This window comes from Cetorhinus maximus, chromosome 5 (assembly GCF_964194155.1).
Source record: "Cetorhinus maximus chromosome 5, sCetMax3.hap1.1, whole genome shotgun sequence".
Lineage (NCBI taxonomy): Eukaryota > Metazoa > Chordata > Chondrichthyes > Lamniformes > Cetorhinidae > Cetorhinus > Cetorhinus maximus.
This window is the reverse complement of record NC_135883.1, coordinates 79,222,708-79,239,410: the sequence shown is the minus strand read 5'-3', so window position 1 is coordinate 79,239,410 and position 16,703 is coordinate 79,222,708. Positions and strand designations below refer to the sequence as shown.

At 44.1% G+C, this 16,703-nt stretch overlaps 1 protein-coding gene across 1 annotated transcript in view; it reads left to right on the top strand.

The window, feature by feature from the left end:
- The window catches only part of LOC144680751 (venom phosphodiesterase 2-like), a 181,823-nt gene that overhangs the window by 91,156 nt on the left and 73,964 nt on the right, over positions 1 to 16,703 (top strand). The window contains exons 10-11 of the mRNA XM_078542090.1: positions 6,579 to 6,651; positions 13,643 to 13,751. Of these exons, the coding sequence (XP_078398216.1) occupies positions 6,579 to 6,651; positions 13,643 to 13,751 (182 nt within the window). The remainder of the gene's footprint in view (positions 1 to 6,578; positions 6,652 to 13,642; positions 13,752 to 16,703) is intronic.

The following is a 16,703-nucleotide window of genomic DNA, read 5'->3' as shown; positions in this document are numbered from 1 at the left end:
CAGCAACTGTAACTTGACCAAGTTCAGAGGTTTGTCAACTGACTCAGACTCAGCAAATTTCTGGACTCCAGCCAGAGCCTTGGGAAGTCCCTGCCTCCGCCTGCTGTAGATCAGACAGTGCAATATGCTTACCAGATTGTGATCCCGAGGCTACTCTAAAGCTAGGTCCCACCGAGGTAAGTGTCTCTGCGCTGGTGGAGGGTGTGGGTGAGCGCTGTGACCGGACTTCAGGGAGCGTCCCTTCAGATTTCTCTGCAGAGGTTTCTTCGGGGATTGATTGGAGGCCCTGGGTTGTGGACTTCATCGTCTGTTTCTCAGATCTACCAGTGAAAGCAAGGGGAGATAATTAGTGCATGGCAGTGGCCTGTGAAACAGGACACATCACCCACAGTATGACTGTCTGATGGATGTTGCACTGCTGGATCTTCACTTGGTGGAGCAATGCCGACTTCACCGTCAGCACAGGACCGGTCCAGATCCTTGCCGGCCAGCTGGATGGCTCTGTTTTCAAAGTTTATGAGGAGCTTGATTTGAGGTATTCCTCCACCAGTCAGCGACCTCTCCCTCTTGTTGTGTGCCAGCTTGTCCTGCATGAATAGAGATGGAGAGAGTATAAGCAGGACACCTGCCAGGCCAGATGATAGGTATGCCTGGCCTGTGTGGGTGGTGAGTGGTCCCATGGATAGGATGAGGACAATGAAGGTGTGTGTGAGAGAGTGAATGGTGATATCCCTTGCACTGGCAGTAAGTGAGACCCCTGTGGATGTGTGATGGGTTTGTGAGTTGAGAGTGTGAGAAGAGTGATTTACCTTGATGGAATGGAGAAGATCATTCATCTTCTTGTTGCACTGGATGGCTGTCCTCTTTTGAAGGGCATTGGCCCGGACCGCAGTTGCCATCACCACCCAAGCCTGGTTGGTCACGCCACTCTCCATCCTATGGCCAGAGTGGGGAGTAGATGACATCGCGGCGCGTCACCAGGGCTTCCAAAAGGCGTTCCAGCAACATGTTGCTAAACCTGGGGGTTGCAGTCTTTTTGCCTTACATGGGCATCTTCCCTGCAGCTGGAAACACTGAGAGGTGTGCATGCGACTGGACTTTAAATATGGCGCCCGGCCTGATGAAGTGGCGAGGTGATGGCGTAGTGGGCGAATGAGAGCCCGCTCGCCATGGTAATGGCATGTTTCCTGGGAATGCATAATTAATGCGGCGGGTTTGGAATAATATGGTGTGAAAACATCGTTTTACCCACCCACCACCACATTTAGTACAAATCTGGGACAATTCCACCCAATTTTTTTACATGTTTATCTTAAAGAAGGCCGCAAATTGTAATTAACTCCTTCTTCTCCTTTTAAAATTCTGAAAACCGAATACTTCAAGTCGAAGATCTGAGCATATTGATGAACTGAGGCTGGTTTAATGACTGTGTGTAGCTCTGTGTTTATTCAGCTATCTTGCACTGTAAATGTATCCTCATTCCCCTAGACACCTGTTTGAACAGAAATAAACTTCCACATTCTTGCCTCTAGAGTGCCATTTAGCAGTTTACAGTTTCATATTTAAAATAATATTTGGGGATTCAGTTGGAGATGGCTCTCTCCCTAAAGAGAACAAAACAGTGAAAATAATCTATTGTTATTTTTAAATGGGCTGCTTCCTTCTGAAGAGCGAGAGAAAATATTGTTGTACCTCCTCCCCCATGTTGTACTTCACCCCCAATAATGGCCATTTTGTTGAATAACGGGGGGAAAAAATTGAAAAACAATGGAGGCATTTTAATTTTCAATTATTTGTCCAATTTCCTACTTGCATGATGTTGTAAGTGTAGCTCATGCTCCTACTATTTCCCAATGGTATTGAATCACTAAGATAAAAGCAAAACACTGTGGATGCTGGAAATCTGAAACAAAAACAAAAATAGCTGGAAAATCTCAGCAGGTCTGACAGCATCTGTGGAGAGAAAAACAGTTAACGTTTCGAGTCCGTATGACTCTCTGAGGAAGAGTTTTTCCAGCTATTTTTGTTTTTGGATTGAATCACATGTTTGTATCCAGGGGTAAATTCAGCAGTAAAACCATTGCAATAGCACCTTATATTTAAAATACTTTCTGTGGTGAATTGTTTTGGAGTTCAGTGCCTGGTGCACATCAAGCATCACTGCACAACAAGATCCAAAAGACACAAGTTGCTAAATCCATGCTTACTGAGCATGGAAATTTGCAATACTAAAAGGCTGAGAACAGATCATGGACTGTGTGAGCGTTCTGGCAGAAAGAAACGTGCTTCAGGATTTATTCAGTGATGTCTCGGATCTACATTCCTCTCATTTCTGGAGGTAAGTTCCATCCATCCTGAATGGCAAAGGCCCAGAGAGGAATCTCCCAAATATGTCACATCTGATCATCAACTCTGAAATGGCACCTGGCCATCAAATGATTTCCAACCTGTAATAGTTTAGGCTTTAGATGTGGTGCCAATTTCACATTGTTATGTGAGAATCCTGAGTATACAAATATAATATACAAAGTAGCTTAATATACAAAGTAGCTGACTGTGTTACTCAGCTATCAACATACTAAAATCATAGGCAGAAATTCCTACTCAGCGGGCGGGTGCACGTCCGACCCGCTCGAACGTGAAATGACGCGCGTTGACGTTGGCCGAGTGTGTTGACATCAACACACAGTCGTGCAATAGTTTGGTCGGCAATGCGCCCGTCAACAATTAAAAGGCTTATTAAGGCCATTAAGTTATCAATTAATGTAAATTTTTCACTGCCTGTCCAACCTAACGGTTGACGGGCAGGCGGAAAGGCCAAGCGGCCTTTGCATTTTTTTGGAAACCTCATCCATGGGCGGGGTCAGGTTTCCAAAAGCAAATAAAATAAAAACTTTAGTTTTTCATTAATGAAATGTGTACATGACAGTCACATGAGGGGACATGTTTTATTACATTTTTATTTTCCTTATTTTTTTAATATCTCTTATGCAGCGCTCACTTGCGTGCATGTGTGAAGTTCGCACTCAGCTGTCTCGCACTTCCCCCCCCACCCTCAAATGCCCTCGCGTTTCATGCTGGGTGGGCCTTAATTGGCCCGCCAGCATGAAATCACAGTGCGGTGCCGATCGCGGGAAGCTTCCCGACTGTCCTTGCCCGCCCCCACTGAGCCTGCCCGCCAAGGGAAAAATTCTGCCCCACGTTTGTACACTTGTGCTCTTCTGGACATTGCAAACTAACTGTTGGGGGAGTTAAGCTCTTCCCATGATTGCCGGCAGGTATTGTTCTCAGATTAATATTTCCTGCCAAACAGCAAACATATTGAGCAATCTTTTTTCTAAGAGATCTCATCAGGCCCTTCCTTTCAATTCATCTTTAAGCTCTTAGCTGCCTGTAACCATAGGCATACATACATTGTGTCATATGAACATACAAATTAGAAACAGGAGTAGGCCACTCGGCTCCTCAAGCCTGCTCTGCCATTCAATAACATCATGGCGGATCTGAACTAGAGTACTGAGGGAGGCAAGGGAGGAGATTGCTGGGGCCTTGACAGAAATCTTTGTATCCTCACTTGCTACAGATGAGGTCCCAGAGGACTGGAGAATGGCCAATCTTGTTCCATTGTTTAAGAAGGGTAGCAGGAATAATCCAAGAAATTACAGGCCGGTGAGCCTTACGTCAGTGTTAGAGAAATTATTGGAGAAGATTCTTCGTGACAGGATTTACTACCATTTGGAAGCAAATGGGCGTATTAGTGAGAGGCAGCATGGTTTTGTGAAGGGAAGGTCGTGTCTCACTAACTTGATCGAGTTTTTCGAGGAAGTGACAAAGATGATCGACGATGGAAGGACAGTGGATGTTATCTACATGGATTTCAGTAAGGCCTTTGACAAGGTCCCTCATGGCAGACTGGAACAGAAGGTAAAGTCGCACGGGATCAGAGGTGAGCTGGCAAGATGGATACAGAATTGGCTTGGTCATAGAAGACAGAGGGTAGCAGTGGAAGGGTGCTTTTCTGAATGGAGAGCTGTGACTAGTGGAGTTCCGCAGGGATCAGTGCTGGGACCTTTGCTGTTTGTAGTATACATAAATGATTTGGAAGAAAATGTAACTGGGCTAATTAGTAAGTTTGCAGACAACACTAAGGTTGGAGGAGTTGCAGATAGTGGAAAGGATTGTCAAAGGCTACAACAGGATATAGATCGGTTGGAGACTTGGGCGGAGAAATGGCAGATGGAGTTTAATCCGCACAAATGCGAGGTAATGCATTTTGGAAGGTCTAATACAGGTAGGAATTGTACAGTAAATGGCAGAACCCTTAAGTGCATCGACGGGCAGAGGGATCTGGGTGTACAGGTCCACAGGTCACTGAAAGTGGCAACGCAGGTGGATAAGGTAGTCAGGAAGGCATATGGCATGCTTGCCTTCATCGGCAGGGATATTGAGTCTAAAAGTTGGGAAGTCATGCTGCAGCTGTATCGAACCTTGGTTAGGCCACACTTGGAATATTGCATGCAATTCTGGTCGCCACATTACCAGAAGGATATGGAGGCATTGGAGAGGGTGCAGAGGAGGTTTACTAGGATGCTGCCTGGTCTGGAGGTTATTAGTTTTGAGGAGAGGTTGGAGAAACTCGGATTGTTCTCACTAGAACGACGGAGATTGAGGGGCGACTTGATAGAAGTTTACAAAATTATGAGTGGCATGGACAGAGTAGATAGTCAGAAGCTTTTTCCCAGGGTGGAAGAATCAATTACTAGGGGACATAGATCTAAGGTGAGAGGAGAAAACTTTAGAGGAGATGTGCAGGGCAAATTTTTTATGCAGAGGGTAGTGAGTGTCTGGAATTTGCTGCCAGAGGAGGTGGTGGAAGCAGGTATGATAGTGGTGTTTAAGAGGCAGCTTGACAAATACATGAATAGGATGGGAATAGAGGGATACGGACCCCAGAAGTGCAAAATGTTTTAATTTGACAGGCAATATGATCGGCGCAGGCTTGGAAGGCCGAAGGGCCTGTTCCTGTGCTGTACTTATCTTTGTTCTTTGTAACCTCAACTACACATTTCTTCCTACTCCCGATAACCTTTCACCCCCTTGTTAATCAAGTTAATCTGTCTACCTCTGCCTTAAAAATATTCAAAACTCTGCTTTCACTGCCTTTGAGGAAGAGAGTTGCAAAATCTCACTTTCTGATCTCTGTCTTAAATGGGCGACCCCTTATATTTAAACTGTGACCCCCTAGCTCTAGATTCCCCCACAAGAGGAAACATCCTCTCCACATCCATCCTTTCAAGACCCCTCTGGATCTTATATGTTTCAATCAAGTCACCTCTTACTCTTCTACACTCCAGCGGATACAAGCTCAGCCTGTCCATCACCAGTGCCCTGTATAACCTCCCTACTTTTGCATTCAAGTTTGTTTTGTATTGCGTATTTTGAATTGGAGGTTTCTACTTTGATGCCTTTTCCCTGAATCCTTTAAAATCTTATTAAAAATTGATACATTTGCTGCCTTCTAAGTGATATTATTGAAAGAATATGTTATCATTTCATGTTCCTGATATAGAGCTTCACTCACTAGCAGCACATTTGGGAAATTTAGGGACAGAGATTAGAGACCCCAAATATCTTTTCTGTCCATAAAATGATTGCACTGTTTCTGCCTCAATTGTCACTTGTTGAAAAGCATTTCACTTTTGAATAAACCACGGTATTAAAGCATTTCTACTAACCTTCTCCCTTATTCTTCTAGTGATAATATGGAACCTCTGTCCTTTTGTAATCAATTGACCAACCCATGGAAACAGTTGTTCACTATTTACCTTCATAAAACCTATCACAATTTTGTAAACTTCTGATCGAGTCTTTCAGACTGCTCCAATGCAGTGGGTGTGGTGGAGGGTTGGGGGAGGGGTGGGGGAATGGGGAGAGGTGATGGGGGTACTTTTTTTCACATCTTCCTTCATATTTGTAACATTACGTTCCTGGTGTAATTCTAGTGCATCTCTGAAAACTTTCCCTAGCATGAAAATCCTGCTAAAATATGGTGCACAGATCTGCACATAATACCACACAAGTACATTTGTCTTCTTTTTATTCCTTGCTCCAATGTATATGAAAACCAGAATCTGATTTGTCCTTTTTGTTGTCTTTGCAATCTACACACCTGCTTTTAAAGATATTTGTTATCCACAGCCCTGGGTCAAAGATGAAGCTATCAATTTGTTACATGCAAGCTCTGAAGGTTTCATCCAAGTATCAGAATGGTTAGCTGTTATGTACCCTGTACCTGCAAGCTTTTTGCAACGTTTTTGATTCATCAAATTGTGATGGGAACTGTCAAAAGCACAGATGATGCCTTAACTGTACATTTGTATTCAAAAGATGTTGATTTTCATTTTGTGAGCAGTCAGCAATGGAGAGATCTGTGAACAACTGTCCATAACACTCCATTGACCAGTACTTGCGATTGCACATGTTTTCCAGTGTCAATATATTATAATATTGTTCATTATAAGTGTAAAAAATTAGTGCATATGTGTTCTTTCAAAATAGATTTGTTGCTGTTGTTTTAGGCCTGATTTCTACAGCCTGTATTTGGATGAACCGGATAAATCAGGGCATGAATATGGGCCTGATAGCAATAAAGTAAGTTAATTTTGGTTCTGCCTTTAAAGAGATTGTAGGTTAATTTATTAATGTTATAACATATAATAGTGTCCAGATGCTTCTAGTGCATCAAAATGAGATTGTGATTACTGTTAACGCCCAATGTACTTGTTATGGGAATATTATGCACAGTTCCCTCAGGTAAGCTGAACGACTTGATTTCATCCAGGTCGGCAGTAAATGCTATTGTTCCTGGGTTAGGGAAGGAAATTAAAAACCCAGTCCAGGTTGCCACTTACTGCTATCCATTGACCCCAGAGAAAGTACATTTGTGTAAATGTTAGGTAATGGCAGGATTGAGCTTGGTTAATACGCAGCCTCAAAACACATGCATGTGCACACATACAACGCACATGCACATATACACACAACACACACGCACAATGCGCACACAGACAAACTTGCACGCACACAAATGCACACAAGCACACTAAAGCACATGCAAAAGCACGCAAGCAGAAGGTAAAAAGTCACTTGAGGGAATAGTATATAGGTCCCCTAACAGTAACTACACTGCAGGACAGAGTATATGGGAAGGAATAAGGGGGGCTTGTAAGAAAGTACTGCAATAATCATGGGTGATTTTAATCTACATATAGATTGGATGAATCAGATTGGCAAAGGTAGCATGGAAGATGAGTTAATAGAGTGTTTTCAGGACAGCTTATTAGAGCAGCATGTTCTAGAGCCAAACAAAGAGCAGGTTATTCTAGACCTGGTGATGTGCAATGAGGCAGAATTAATTAATGACCTCGTAGTGGAGGAGCCTCAAAGTAGTAATGGTCATAATATGATCAAAATTTGCATTCAGTTTGAGGGTGAGAAGAGTGAGTCTAAGATTAGTGTTTTAAACTTAAATAAAGGCAATTATAAGGGTGTGAAGATAGCTAGCTAAAGTGCACTGGGTAATTAGGTTTAAGGGTAGGACAGTAGAGATGCAGTGGCAGACATTTAAGGAGATACTTCATAATGGAATATATCTTTGCTGAGTGTTATGAAAGTAAGACTCTATGAGAAGAATGCATCATCCGTGGCTAACTAAAGAAGTTAAAGATAGTATCAAATAGAAAGAAAAAGTGCACAATTCTGCTAAGATTAGAGGTAGGTCAGAAGATTAGACAGAATACAAAAAAGCAAAGAATGACTAAAAACAAATGATGGAGAAATTAGAGCATGAGAGAAAGTTAGCTGGAAATCTAAAAAAAATGCATAGTAAGAGATTTTATAAGTATTTAAAAAGTAAAAGAGTAATTAAAGTGAGCTCTAGGGAGTGAGAACGGGGAGTTGATAGTGGGAAGTAAGGAAATGGTGGGTGCCCTTAGCGCTAACGACCTGTACAGCCTACTGCCACGGACAGATATGTATTTTAGAACCATAGAAAAGTTGCAGCACAGAAAGAAGCCATTCAGCCCATTGTGGCTGCGCCAGCCAAAAAAAAGAGAAAAAAAGAAACTAGCTGCTCATTTTTAATCCCACTTTCCAGCACCTGGTCCGTAGCCTTGCAGGTTACAGCACTTCAAGTGCAGATCCAGGTACCTTTTAAATGAGTTGATCATTTCAGCCTCAAACACCAGTTTAGGCTGTGAACTCCAGACACCCGCCACCCTCTGGGTAAAAATGATTTTCCTCATGTCCCCTCTAATCCTTCCACCAATCACTTTAAATCTATGCCACCTGGTAATTGACCCCTCAACTAGTGGAAACAGGTCTTTCCTGTCTACCCCATCTAGGCCCCTCATAATTTTGTACACCTCAATTAGATCATTCCCCCCCTCCTCTGTCCTAGCCTATCCAATCTTTCTTCATAGCTGCAATTTTCAAGCCCTGGCAACATTCTTGTAAACCTCCTCTGTACTCTCTCCAGAGCAATTATGTCCTTCCTGTAACATGGCAACCAGAACTGTACACAAAATTCCATTTGTAGCCTAAACAGCTTTTTATACAGTTCATTAAATCCCTCTGACCCTATATCATATCAACAATATCCAGTTCCCTGGCCCCGACTGCCTCCTCTTCACCATGGGCGTCCAATCCCTCTACACCTCCGTCCCCCACCGGGATGGTCTGAGGGCTCTCCGCCTCTTCCTCAAACAGAGGCCCGAACAATTCCCATCCACCAGTACTCTCCTCCGTCTGGCTGAACTTGATCTCTCTCTGAACAATTTCTCCTTAAACTCCTCTCAGTTCCTTCAAATAAAAGGTGTGGCTATGGGTACCTGCATGGGCCCCAGTTATGCCTGTCTCCTTATGGGGTATGTGGAACATTCCTTATTCCAGTCCTACTCCGGCCCCCTCCCACAACTCTTTCTCTGGTACATCGATGATTGCTTCGGTGCTGCTTCATGCTCTCGTCTGGACCTGGAAAAATTTATTAATTTTGCTTCCAATTTCCACTCCTCCATCATTTTCACATGGTCCATCTCTGACACTTCCCTTCCCTTCCTTGACCTCTCTGTCTCAATTTCTGGTGACAGACTGTCCACCAATATTCATTACAAGCCTAACGACTCCCACAGCTACCTTGACTACAGCTCCTCACACCCCGCTTCCTGTAAGGACTCCATCCCATTCTCTCAGTTCCTTCACCTCCGTCGCATCTGTTCTGATGATGCCACTTTCAAAAACAATTCCTCTGATATGTCTTCCTTCTTCCTTAACTGAGGTTTTCCACCCACGGTGGTTGACGGGGCCCTCAAACGTGCCCGGCCCATCTCCCGCGCATCCGCCCTCACACCTTCCTCTCCCTTCCAGAACCATGATAGGGTCCCCCTTGTCCTCACTTGTCACCCCACCAGCCTCCGCATTCAAAGGATCATTCCCTGCCATTTCCACCAACTCCAGCATGATGCCACCACCAAACACATCTTCCCTTCACCCCCCCCGGCGGTATTCCGCAGGGATCGTTCCCTCCGGGACACCCTGGTCCACTCCACCATCACCCCCTATACCTCAACCCCCTCCCACGGCACCTTCCCACGCAACCGCAGAAGGTGCAACACCTGCCCCTTTACTCTCCTCACCGTCCAAGGGCCCAATCACTCCTTTCAAGTGAAGCAGCATTTCACTTGCACTTCCCTCAATTTAGTCTACTGCATTCGCTGCTCCCAATGCGGTTTCCTCTACATTGGAGAGACCAAACGTAGACTGGGGAACATCTTCGGTCTGTCCGCAAGCATGACCCAGACCTCCCTGTCGCTTGCCATTTCAACACACCACCCTGCTCTCATGCCCACATATCCGTCCTTGGCCTGCTGCAATGTTCCAGTGAGGCTCAACGCAAACTGGAGGAACAGCACCTCATCTTCCGACTGGGCACTTTACAGCCCTCCGGACTGAATGTTGAATTCAACAATTTTAGATCATGAACTCTCTCCTCCATCCCCACCCCCTTTCCGATTCCCCTTTTTTCCAATAATTTATATATATTTTTCTTTTCCCACCTATTTCCATTATTTTTAAATGTATTTCCATCCATTGTTTTATCTCTACCTTTTAGCCTATTTTGATCCCTTCCCCCCACCCCACCCCCACTAGGGCTATCTGTACCTTGCCCGTCCTGCTTTCTACCCTTAATGTCACCTATTAGCACATTCCTTAGATAATATCACCACCTTCAACACCTCTTTGTCCTTTTGTCTATGACATCTTTTGGTTATATCCACCTATCACTGGCCCTCTATCCAGCTCTACTTGTCCCACCCCCCCTTAAACCAGCTTATATTTCACCTCTCTTTTTTTTTCCTTAGTTCTGTTGAAGAGTCATACGAACTCAAAACGTTAACTGTGTTCCTCTCCGCAGATGCTGTCAGACCTACTGAGTTTTTCCAGGTATTTTTATTTTTGTTTTTGTCATTAAATCCCTGCTTTTATATTCTGTACCTTATCCAATAAAGGGAAGCATTCCATATGCTTTCTTTACCACCTTATCTACCTGTCTGCCACCTTTAGGGACCTGTGAATATGCACTCCAAGGTCTCTCACTTCCTCAACCTCTCTCAATATCCTGCAATTTATTGAGCATTCCCTTGCTTTGCTTGCCCTCCCCAAATGCATTACCTCACACTTCTCTGGATTGAATTCCAATTGGCATTTTACTGCCCACTCAACCAAACCATTGATATCGTTCTGAAGACAACAGCTACACCCTTCACTATCAACTACACGGCCAATTTTCGTGTCATCTGCAAATCTCCCAGTCATTTCCCAATCCCATCACATTTAAGTCCAAATCATTAATATACACAACAAACAGCAAGGGCCCCAACACTGAGCCCTGTGAAATGCCACTGGAAACTGCTTTCCATTTGCAAAAACACCCATCGACCATTACTCTTTGATCCCTTTGTTTCCTGTCGCTGAGCCAATATTGGATCTAACTCACCACTTTCCCCTGTATCCCATGGGAACTCAATTTTCTGACAGTCTGCCATGTGAGATCTTGTCAAATGCCCTAAAATCCACGTAGACAACATCCACTGCGCTACCCTCAACAACCCCCCTTGTTAATTTCCTCAAAAAATTCTATTAAGTTAGTAAGATACGATCTTCCCCTAACAAAACCAAGCTGACCATCCTTGATCAATCCTTGCCTTTCTAAGTGACAGTTTGTCCTGTCTCAGAATTGGTTCTTATAATTTGCCCACCACCGAAGTCAGACTGACCAACCTATAATGTTCTGGCCTATCCCTCGCACCCTTATTAATTATTGGTACAATGTTCCCAGACCGCCAATTCTCTGGTACCTGGCCTGTATCCAGTGAGGATTGGAAAATGATCCTCAGAGCATCCATTATTTCCTCCCTGGCTTCCATTAACAACCTGGGATACAATCCATCCGGCCCTTCATGGATGCCAGTCCCTCCTTTACTTCCTCTCTCACTATGCTTATTGTATCCAATATTTCACACTCCTCCTCCTTAACTCAAATGTCTGCATCATCCCTCGCCTTAGTGATGACAGAGTCAAAGGGCTCATTGAGAACCCTGCCCACACCTTCAGCATCAATGCGCAAGTTACCATGTACATTTCTGATAGGCCCTACCTCTTGCTCTTAATGTATTGGTAAAACATCTTTGGGTTTTCTTTGATTTTACCTGTCAATATTTTTTGTACCCTCTCTTTGCTTTCCTAATTTCCTTTTTTACTTCACCCCTGTGCTTTCTATGCACCTCTAGGCTTTCTTCAGTATTAAGCTTTTTGTGACTGTCATAGGCTTTCTTTTTTTGCTTTATCTTAGCTGTATGCTTCTGGATAACCAGGGGGCTGTAGATTTGGCAATACCACTCTTTGTCTTTATGGGGACATGTCTGCACTGTGCCTTTAGAACCTTGCTTTTGAATGCCTCCCACTGATTTGACACTTCTAGTAGCTGTATCCAGTCCACTTCACCTCCCAGCTTCATAAAATTTGTCTTCCCCCAATTTAAAATTTTTACTCCTGTTCTATCTTTGTCCTTTTCCATAATGATGCTAAATCTAACTGTATTATGGTCACTATCTCCAAAATGGACCACTGCTACTTCATCCACTTGCCCAGCTTCATCTCCTAAGACTAAATCTAGAATTGCGTCCCCTCTTATTGGACTTGTTACGTCTGGCTAAAAAAATTCTCTTGAACGCAGTTCAAGAATTTTGTACCTTCTGTGCCCTGCACTGTTCGTATCCTGCTTGATATTAGGGCGGTTGAAGTCTCCAACAGCCCTATTGTTTTTGCACTCAGTAATCTGTCTACATATTTGCCCTTCTAACTACCTTCCATTATTTGAGGGTCTAAAATACACTCTTAGCAATGTGGTTGCCCCTTTTTTATTTCTGAGGTCAACCCATATGGCCTAATTTGACCTCTGTTCCTACACCATTGTCCCCTCACCAATTAAACTGCTGCCTTGGCCAAAATTGGGATCATTCCCAGGTTCCCGTCGGGGACCGACTTCGTGACCCAGAAATGAACCTGCCTCCCCCACAAAAATCCAGTCCTAAGGTATCTGTTATAAGCCATTTTTGAAGTTTTGCAATACCAAGCATAGTTACAAATTTCAATAAAATATACAACATATGCAAGCATCTCGGACACATTGGCCAGAAATTCCACCCCCCCGCCCCCGTTGAGGGGGTTGTGCGGGGCAGGTGGGGGCGGGTGCAAACCTGAACCTGATCAATGGCCCCAATCGGGGGCAGTAGCCAATTAAAGCCCGCCCAGCGTGACGTCTGCCTGGAAGCACTGAGTGCTCCCTGTGCGGGCAGGGCGGAGGGCGGTGGTGGGTTCCCTGAGTCGGGGCCTGCGCTCCTTTGCGCATGCATGCGAAAGAGCGCAGAAATCTCCCTGAGGCACAGTGGTGCCTCAGGGAGATTAGTTTAAATTTAAAACTTTGAAATAAAGGAATTTGAAACTTTTAAAACATGTCCCCTCATGTGACAGTGTCACATGAGCTGGGACACGTCATTGAATTTTTAGTAAAATTTTTATCGAATTTTTATGAATGTTCATGAAACCTCATCCCATCCATGAATGAGGTTCCATGAAATATGCGAAGGCCGCCTGGGCTCTTTGCCTGCCCGCCAACCTTAAGGTTGGATGGCGAGCTCAACTAATTGCTTTATTGGCTTTTTAAATGGCCTTAATAGGCCTTTGACAGTTCAGTGGGCACGCAGCTGACTCAGCTGCACACCCGCCGAGCTGAAAATCTAAATGATGCTCGGTAACGTTGGGACCCCCGCCCTACGTCACTGCGCGTCATTTTACATCTCAGTGAGCGGGCCCCACTCCCGCTTGCCGAAGGGAGAATGCTGCCCATTAGCTCATTCATGATTCCTTATTATTGTGGCGTTAATTGACTGTTGTTTGCTTAGCTAAAATAAAGATCATCCTGGGGCCTAGAAATTAAGATTGTAATAAAATGACATAGTGAAAGCCATTTTGGCTTTGTTATGTATCATGCACTCCAGACTCTATTTTTCCTCTTAATACATAGGTGAAAGAAGCACTAGAGAGAGTGGACATGATAGTGGGAATGTTGATGGATGGGCTCAAGCAAAGAAACCTGCAGCAATGTGTCAACCTGATACTGGTATCTGACCATGGTATGATACTAGAGTTGCACACACAACTCCTCCAGTCTTTCACATTGCTTCTCAAAATTACTGCATTTCCATAAGCAAATTTCAATATTTTTCCTCAGTTCCTACGTGAAGAGTTATAGTATATATGAGCAGTCCAAATGAAGGCTTATGTGCAAAGCATTTTTATTATGTCTCTCAACTTGGTTACTATTACTACCCTTTTTACTTCTCACTTTTTCTTTCTTCTTTCCAGCCAGATCTCTGTCCATGTAGTAACCACAATCTCATTAATTTCCATTACAATTTGCCCTAAGACTCTTCTGTGGTACCTTAACAGATGCTGTTGAAAGCCCATGTAAATCATATCCACTGCATTTCCTTTATAAGTTCCTTTTTTTCTGCAAAGGATTCCATAAAGTCAGTTACATACATTTTGCCTTTTCAAAATCCTTTGAAGTGGATTATAATCCTAGCCCTTTTTTTGAACTATCCCGGATCAGGTGTACTCCTCGGATGATCACTCTCGCTTAAGGTTGAGAAAGACCGACCTCACATACGCTTAAATGGGTCTGAAGAACTGGTCCAAATCTTTCTGAAGCAAAGGAATCACCAGAGAATATTACCATCCCCTGATAGCCTTTTTAGCCAGATTATAGCAACCCACATATTATAAGGGCCTGGGCACCTCTCCTCAACAATGTACCTCTCCATTGAAGAGTGTACCGAGATGGGTTCTCAATTTTGTATACAGAAGACTATATGAAGCAATACATTTTCTAAATTATATGGAAGTTTATTAAAGAGCCAAACATGCAATTCATACTTAATGGCAAGTCAACATTGATAGCTCTAGGGAAAGAAAGTATAATCTTGTTTCTACTAGAGAATCCAGGTTTAAATAATGTTACAGAGAAACATGTAAACTATCCATCAACATTTAAAGTAGTATTTACCTTACATCCCCAAGTAGAAGGTTACAGAATTAGCGAGATACCTCTCTCCCAATTAAGGGAAGAACTAGCGTTGCTACATTGCAGTAGCTAAACCTTTACCATGAGAGACATGGTATATTAGAGTTTATCAGTGCCTTGCTGAGGTGATGTGGAGGTCAGTTCCTGATTTTCAGGAACCACTTTGTGTTAGAGGGCATACCATATCCTGTGCCACAGGATATTAGTGTCTTTGAGAACACAATTATACCACAGGTATGTTTATAAGCTTCTGAATCCTTGTCCAGCAGATGAACTCAGCTTTTAATTTTTAACTCCTACTTCATAGGAGAATCACTCTTTTTCATCTTATAACTCCCCATTTATAGCTGCATTCCTTTCACACTTTGTTGACTACTACTGGCTAACTCCTGTTTCACCAATTCCTTAGCAACTTAATCCTGTGTTACAGACTCAAAGGCCCTGCAAATGTATGGGCTTCTGGCAAAATTCTACAGAAGTTAAGTGAAAGATCCGGAAAATGTTAATCCTTGTACTTGGCTCCTCAGTCTTCGCCTTGGGAGTCATTGAGACAAAACTTATCTCCTTCCCAAACATGATTCTCTGCCTCAGCTGGGGGGCAAGGCTGGAGGCAAGAATTGCAATCCTGAGTTCCTGATTCCCCTGGCTTCCTCAGGCCCGGTGATTACTTGCATTAATATAGTATCTCTCCCTATCTTTTTCTAAGTTAATTAGGAACTTGCTCCCCTGAAAAGCTGTTGAGGCTAAATTAATTGAAGATGTCAAAACTGGGATTTCAAATTATTGATTTTTTTTAAATTAAGGGGTATGGAACAAGAGTGGTTAAATGGAATTAGGATACAGATCAGTCATGATCTAGCTGAATGGCAGCACAGGCTTGAGGGATTGAATGTTCTACTCCGGCTTCTAAAATCATTCCAAGGTGAGATGTATAAGCCTCCAAGAATCGAAGTGACCCTCATGGTTTGTCCAGGCTAGGAAAGCAGTCTGCACCTCTGAAGATAAGAGCATTAAAAAAATGCAGATATGTTATCAGCCCCTTTTGTAAGAGGGCAGCAAGTTAATTTTCCAGTTCTTTGCCCCCCCCCCCCCCAGCTGGATGGCACCAGGATGTCGAAGCTGGCAAGTGCCCTAAATGTGCCTTTAGTGCTGCTGGTACCTCTGGATCTATGCAAATGAGTTGCTCTCCCCTAGCCTGCTCTGCTGGGGCCAGCACTAAAGGCGTGAAAGAAAAAACACTACTTGTCCTGGTTCTGGGCAATGAAGTGGAGCAAGGCCTTAGAGCATTTGAAGGTAAGTCCAAGGATTTTGATGTCAACCTGTAGGTGAATAGTTGCCAGTGGAGGTCAGTGAGAACAGATAATGGGATGAGAAACAGGTTGCAGATTGATTTGGGGCAGAAATTTCTGCTCAGCGGGTGGGTACGCGCCTGACCCGCTCGAGCGTGAAATGATGTGTGTTGACGTCAGCCGAGCGTGCCGGCATCATCGCGCAGTCGCACGATAGTTCGGTCGACGGGCGCATGCTGGAGCCGGCAGCACGCCCACCGACAACTAAAAGGCCTGTTAAGGCCATTAAGAAATCAATTAACATAAGTTTTTCGCTGCCCGTCCAACCTATCGGTTGATGGGCAGGCGAAAAGGCCAAGCGGCCTTTGCATTTTTTTGGAAAACCTCATCCACAGGCAGATTGAGGATTCCAAAAGCAAATAAAAATAAAATAAAATTCATTAATAACATGTCCCTGCTCGTGGGCAGGGTTTTTCAGATGGCGGACGGGCTCAGCCGGGAGCAGGTGGGGGCATTCGCAGAGCCAATCGCCACCTGCGATTGGCTCCACGTCGTCATTTTGCACAGGTGGGCCAATTAAGGCCTGCCCCGCGTAATATGTGGCTGGTAGCACTCAGCGCTACCTATGTGGGCAGGGGGAGGAGGGAGAGTTGGGGCATGCGCGAAAGAGCACAGCAATCTCCCGGAGACATGAAGCTACCTCAGGGAGATTG